Source organism: Trachypithecus francoisi, unplaced genomic scaffold (assembly GCF_009764315.1).
Source record: "Trachypithecus francoisi isolate TF-2019V2 unplaced genomic scaffold, Tfra_2.0 Lachesis_group6, whole genome shotgun sequence".
In the NCBI taxonomy this organism is placed as follows: domain Eukaryota; kingdom Metazoa; phylum Chordata; class Mammalia; order Primates; family Cercopithecidae; genus Trachypithecus; species Trachypithecus francoisi.
Genome location: NW_022681471.1, coordinates 72,918,705 through 72,924,881, shown reverse-complemented (window position 1 = coordinate 72,924,881; position 6,177 = coordinate 72,918,705). Strand labels below are relative to the sequence as shown.

The following is a 6,177-nucleotide window of genomic DNA, read 5'->3' as shown; positions in this document are numbered from 1 at the left end:
AGGGATAGCATGTATATTAAGTAAAGAATACATTTAGATATATAAGAATACCACTAGGGTGCCAACTGAAGAAAGATGCAAAGAGTAAATATATGGGAAAGAGTTCAATCCCATGAGTAATCAAAGAAATGAAAAATATGAAAATAATGTTTAACCATCTAAGGAGATTTCTTCTAAAGTCCAATGCTAGCACTGCAAGGGAACTGGAACAACTCATATGTCATTGTGGTGTGGAAAATTTTTGCAGTCCTTTTGGCAATCATGATCCATAAAAACGTTCATGCTCTTTGGTCTGGTAATCCCGCTTCTGGGAACTTATCCTAGAGACAGAATTACAAAGGAGAAAAAATCTATACACATTAAGATGTTCAGAGCACAGAAAAATTGAAATATATCTAAATATTCAATAATAGGGGAATAGTCAAATAAAATGTAATCTACTGACAGGTGTAATTTTATGAGGCAATTGAAATAATAGACATGAAAGACTATAGCAACCAGGGAGAATATTTACAATAAAAGGTTTCTAGGCCAGGCGTGTAATCACGCCTGTAATCCCAGCACTTTGGGAGGCTGAGGAGGGCAGATCACTTGAGGTCGGTAGTTCGAGATCAGCCTGGCCAACATGGTGCAACTCCATCTCTACTAAACATACAAAAATTAGCCGGGCGTAGTGGTGCATGCCTGTAATCCCAGCTACTCGGGAGGCTGAGGTAGGAGAATCACTTGAACCCGGGAAGTGAAGGTTGCAGTGAACCAAGAATTGTGCCACTGCACTCCAGCCTGGGCGACAGAGCAAGACTCCGTCTCAAAAAAAAAAGAAAAGAAAAGAAAAGACAAACGACAGCAGGGTTAAGGTGTCAGTGGTAATGCTTTGTTTTTTTGTTTGTTTGTTTGTTTGTTTTTAAGGTGGGATAAAATGGGTGATGGAAGAGACTTGAAATAATGAAGAGAGGTAAACAAAGGACTAAGAAGGGGACCACCTCTTATTCTGGGAACTTCAGGGAAGAAAGGGAGAAAGACAGGGCAAATATAGAGTAGTTATCATGAATGATAACTGGAAGTTGAAGCGTTAGAGCTTCTCAGTTTTGTAGGAGGCAAGGTAACTCTTTTTTTTTTTTTTTTTTGAGACGGAGTCTTGCTCTGTCACCCAGGCTGGAGTGCTGTGGCCGGATCTCAGCTCACTGCAAGCTCCGCCTCCCGGGTTCACGCCATTCTCCTGTCTCAGCCTCCCGGGTAGCTGGGACTACAGGCGCCACCACGTCGCCCGGCTAGTTTTTTTGTATTTTTTAGTAGAGACGGGGTTTCACCGTGTTAGCCAGGATGGTCTTGATCTCCTAACCTCGTGATCCGCCCGTCTCGGCCTCCCAAAGTGCTGGGATTACAGGCTTGAGCCACCGCGCCCGGCGAGGCAAGGTAACTCTCTTAAGAGATCACAAGAAAGAGATAAATTTGGGGCCTGGTGGAGGTGGAAAAGACACGAAACAGCTGCTGTGGAATGTTCTCTAGGAACACACCAGGCTAAGAGGAATGAAGCTTAGACGTAATTCCAGGATGTGAAGTTTTAGTGAGTCAAGCCAGCCTTGTCCTCCGGTTTCATCTGCAATTTCCTCCAGTCCTAGAAGAAAGGAGATTGGCCCAAGGTGAAAGTCAAGGTGTTTAAAGCTAAAGTGCAAGGGAAGACAGCCCTAAAGTAACAGATGAGAAAATTGGCCTGAGTCAGTTGGGATGGAAAGAGCAGCTTTACTGGGTGGGGACAGCAGGTTAGGGGAGGTGATGGGCAAAGAGGCCATGGTCATAGGAATAAAAGGAAGAGAGTGCAGATAAGGAACGGTGTATGTAACAGTGGCTGTGAGACTGGGAGAACCAGTAAGAAGAGGAGAAAAAAGCCGGTCCATTTACTCCTAATGGCAGGAGTCCTGCGTAGCAAGAAGGTCCTGGATATCTAGGAGAAAGTGGGAGCCTTTCAAAAACAAAAAGGGAAATTTAGGGAAACAAGTCATTTTTTTTTTTTTTTTTTTTGAGACGGAGTCTCACTCTGTCGCCGGGCTGGAGTGCAGTGGCCAGATCTCAGCTCACTGCAAGCTCCGCCTCCCGGGTTCCCGCCATTCTCCTGCCTCAGCCTCCCGAGTAGCTGGGACTACAGGCGTCCGCCACCTCACCCGGCTAGTTTTTTGTATTTTTTAGTAGAGACGGGGTTTCACCGTGTTAGCCAGGATGGTCTCGATCTCCTGACCTCGTGATCCGCCCGTCTCGGCCTCCCAAAGTGCTGGGATTACAGGCTTGAGCCACCGCGCCCGGCCGAAGTCATTTTTTTCTGCAGTCCAGCCCCAGCCCTACTCTATGGAGAGAGACCCCTTAGAAGCCAATAACAAGTTGTTATCATTAGATAAGTAAGAGATCAGAGACAGGTCAGCAAGGGTGGGAAAAAAAGAAAGGCAAGGCTGGGGTCTGACTCAGGAGACCAACAGGCTGGAAGGTGATTTCAAAGGGAGAAGGCCTGTAAGTGTGAGCCCACCCTTCTCAAGAATGCCTGCCAATAAATTCTTACTTCCCAAGGCTTAGGGGTTAGCTTCTCAATTTCCAATGCACCCCGCTCCCCTCTGCAACTTGATCCTATAAGCCTGTAAGTGCCTAAGATGGCACTGGAAGAGAGAAGCAATGAATGGGTGGGAAACTTTAAAAAGAACCTTCCCAGTCCTAGTGCTCCACCCTGGCCTCAAAGTCCTGAAGCCTGATCTGAAAGAGCTGGTGACAGATTTATCATTTATTTGGGGCAGGAGCTAGAGAAAGGGGAGAGATCAGTGAAACGCCAGCTCTGGGCGTCAATTCCTGTCACCACCATCCTCTGCACAAATCTGCTCTACTCCTCAATGCCAGAACTTACAGCCATAGACATGAGAGCTCCAGCCCCTCAGTCTGAGCCATCCACTTGTCCTTTCATTAAGTACAGGAGAGCTGTCATATACATGTTCTGAGCAAACATCATAAAGAAGGTCCAGTCCCATTCCTGTCCTAAAGGCTGTTATCAGCTAAGGTTCCCACCCCATCACAGGACTTTAATTCATGCTGCGCACTAGTTCAACAGTGTCAGGCCCCCAGCAATATGCGGGGACCCTGGCATGCAGGCTCCCTGGGATCACACCCTATTCCAGTGCCTGGGTAAGCAAGACTATGCTGTCTTTGAGGGAGAACCAGGAAGTTGGTGTGGGTGCTGCATATGGCACATCCTCGGCATCTGTGATATGGAAGTTGCCTCCACTTCCTGATTCTGGTTATCACCATCAGATACGTCAGGCCAATCCTGAGATGACTCTGCCTGATCCACCCCTTCAGCTGAATGCTCTGGTCTGGCTGGAGAAACACATGCTATAGGAGGCTGTGGGGGAAATGGGACAGGGAAAGAGGACTGGGGAAGATTTTCACAAAGACTTGTAGGACCAATGGCCCCAGGAAGGGACAGAAACAATGAGGAGTAGAAGACTGGCATTGGCTAAAAAAGAGTGGGCAACTGAAAGGGTTACGAGAGATGAGATCACCCATAATGTCCCTGTCTCCCTGCAACCCTCAGGGTGAGGGCTTCTATCCAGAGCCTGGAAAACAGGAGGAAGCGCCTTACCAGGTATCACTATTGGGTTCCCTCACCTCTGCCCTGCACTCACCCCCTTTTCTCTCACTTCCCGGCTTCCCATGTTACAATCTATCTGCCCTAGGAGTAGAGAAGCTACTGTCCTGGGGGGTGGCTGCCCACCTGCAGCTGCTATTCTCAGGCAGGGACACTAGGGCCAGGGAGAGGCAGCCGTGCGGGGCTGGGGCTTGCCACCACCACAGAGCTGATGGAGCTGACGTCGATATTTGTCCCCAGTGAGCAAGTAGAGCACAGGATCCAGGCAGCTGTTGGCACTGGCCAGGGGCCGAGTCACTTTATAGACCACGTTGACAATGTTCAGCACTCGGCAGTCAGCTTCCAACAGCCTTGCCAGGTAGTAAATGGTGCGGGTGATGTGGAAAGGCACGAAGCAGACAGCGAAGACAGTCAGCACCACAGCTATGGTGCGGAGAGATCGGAGACGAGAAGAAGACTGTGCAGCGCCTGGCAAGGGCTGATACAGGCGACGGGCCATGAGCCCATAGCAAACAAGAGTGACCAGGCAGGGCACGCCAAAGAGCAGCCCCATGACCGCCGAGCTGAAGTGCACATAGTGGTCAAACTCTTCAGGCCGAGTGGTGTCATGGCACAGGACGGTGGTCCCTTTGGTGCTGGTTTTGACGAAGAACAGGTTGGGCACGAGGCAGCCGGCTACGACCAACCAAACTGCCAGGCAGATAAGGCCTGCGAGGCGAGGGCGGCCCCAGCGTAGTGCCCGAAGTGGGTGGCAGATGCCCAGGTAGCGGTGCACGCTAATGCAGGTGAGGAAAAGGACGCTGCAGTAGAGGTTCCAATAGAAAAGAAAGCGGACGAACTTGCAGATCTCAGTGCCAAAGGGCCAGTGGTTGCGGGCTGCATAATAGTAGATGAGGGTGGGCAGCGACAGCACATACAAGGTGTCTGACAATGCCAGGTGGAACATGTAGGTGGCAGTTGCATCCCAGGGTCGGAGGCGGAACATGAAGAGCCATAGGGTTGGGGCGTTAAGGCCCAAGCCCAGCACAAAGACAACTGCGTAGCTCACAGGAAGCAGGATGAACTTGAAATCCTCATCAAACCAACAGTCCAGCTCCACCTCACTGCTGCCAGGACCTGGGCTGAGGCCAATGGATCTCAACAGTGAGGACTCTGTACTGGCCATGGCCCCCCTGGAGATGGAAAGGGGAGAAGTGAAGGTGGCAGGATTTCCCTGCCCACCCCTATCCCTGAGCTGGGGCAAAAAATGCAGAGAGCAGGGAGAGCAGTGGTTGAAGCACTAGAGAGAGCTGACAGGAGTGCATCTGGGTGCACTCAGGCTAGCCAGGCCCCTACCCAAGCTCCCTTGGTCCAGCTTGGGGAGTGGTGGGCAGCAGGCAGTGCTGGGGCTTAGGCAGGCAGCCCGTGGGTTTGGGTTGTTCTCACTCTGCAGCTCACTCTGTCCCTAAGAGCCTGGCTGGCTTAAGAGGGTGGAGGCCTCCCAGCACTATCCAAAGTGGGAAGATACCCAGACACAAAGTGTCTCCTGACTCCTCATCACAGCTGTGTCCCTGGAAGAGGAGTGTCTCTCCCCACAGTGCCTTTGCCTCTCCTAGTGCCCTGGTCACAGTGTCTCCAGATGACATTTACCTATGACACCCTCCCCACTGCCTGCCTACAGCCCAGGAGCCCCATTGCCACCCTTGCCCAAGAACCTTGGCACGTCTCTTACCTGGTCCCCTTGAAGCTGAGCTCAGCTAACTCTGTCACCCTTCCCCTTGGCAGCCAGAGGGCATATCCAAGGAGGTGGAGTTGGAGGTGGGGCCTGTCCCTCCTCCCATCTGGGAGATCCAAAGAGTTAGAAAGGCCCTTTACAATGACCTAGTCCAACCCTACTCATTGTACAGATTGGGAAACTGCGCCCCAGCGAGATTACTATTTAACAGCTTTGAAATGACTGCAGGAGGGAGCACATGAGGAAACATCCAAGTTTACCGATGAAGAGCCAGGCCCCTGGAGATAGATTACAGGGGGATCATACAAGTCTGTGTAATGAATTTTCACATGGGCAAATGCAGGACACACATTGAAAGATTTTAGAAAATCTAAACTACTATATTTAATACAAATCTCAATCTCATATGCATATCCTTACAACGAATGCTTATATAGCACTTACTATATGACAGGCATTTTTCTAAGTGCTTTATACTTATTAATGACCCCATAGGTTCTCTATGAACTAGGTACTATTATTGTCTCTGCTTTGCTGATGAAAAAGTGAAGGCACAGAAAGTTTAGGTGTCTTGCTAGTTAGTGATAGAGTCAAGATTTGAACCAAGGCAGGCCTGCCTTTGGATCAGGCTCTAGCATCCATGACTTAATTGCTGTGCTTAAGTTGCCTCCCTAAGCCACTAGCTATGAACCAGGAAAGAATCAACAAATATTTATGGGAGACAAAGGCAGGCAGATCTCTTGAGCTCAGGAGTTCAAGACAAGCCTGGACAACGTGGCAAAACCCTGTCTCTACAAAAAATACAAAAAATTAGTCGGGCGTGGTGGCATGCACCTGA

The 6,177-nt window shown here is 49.7% G+C and overlaps 1 protein-coding gene across 1 annotated transcript; it reads right to left on the bottom strand.

The window, feature by feature from the left end:
* Positions 1 to 3,340: 3,340 nt before the first annotated feature.
* P2RY4 (pyrimidinergic receptor P2Y4) lies at positions 3,341 to 4,966 on the bottom strand. The gene has a single exon (XM_033201582.1). It carries the CDS (start codon positions 4,788 to 4,790, stop codon positions 3,780 to 3,782), a length of 1,011 nt encoding a protein of 336 aa, XP_033057473.1. The 5' UTR covers positions 4,791 to 4,966; the 3' UTR covers positions 3,341 to 3,779.
* Positions 4,967 to 6,177: the final 1,211 nt, after the last annotated feature.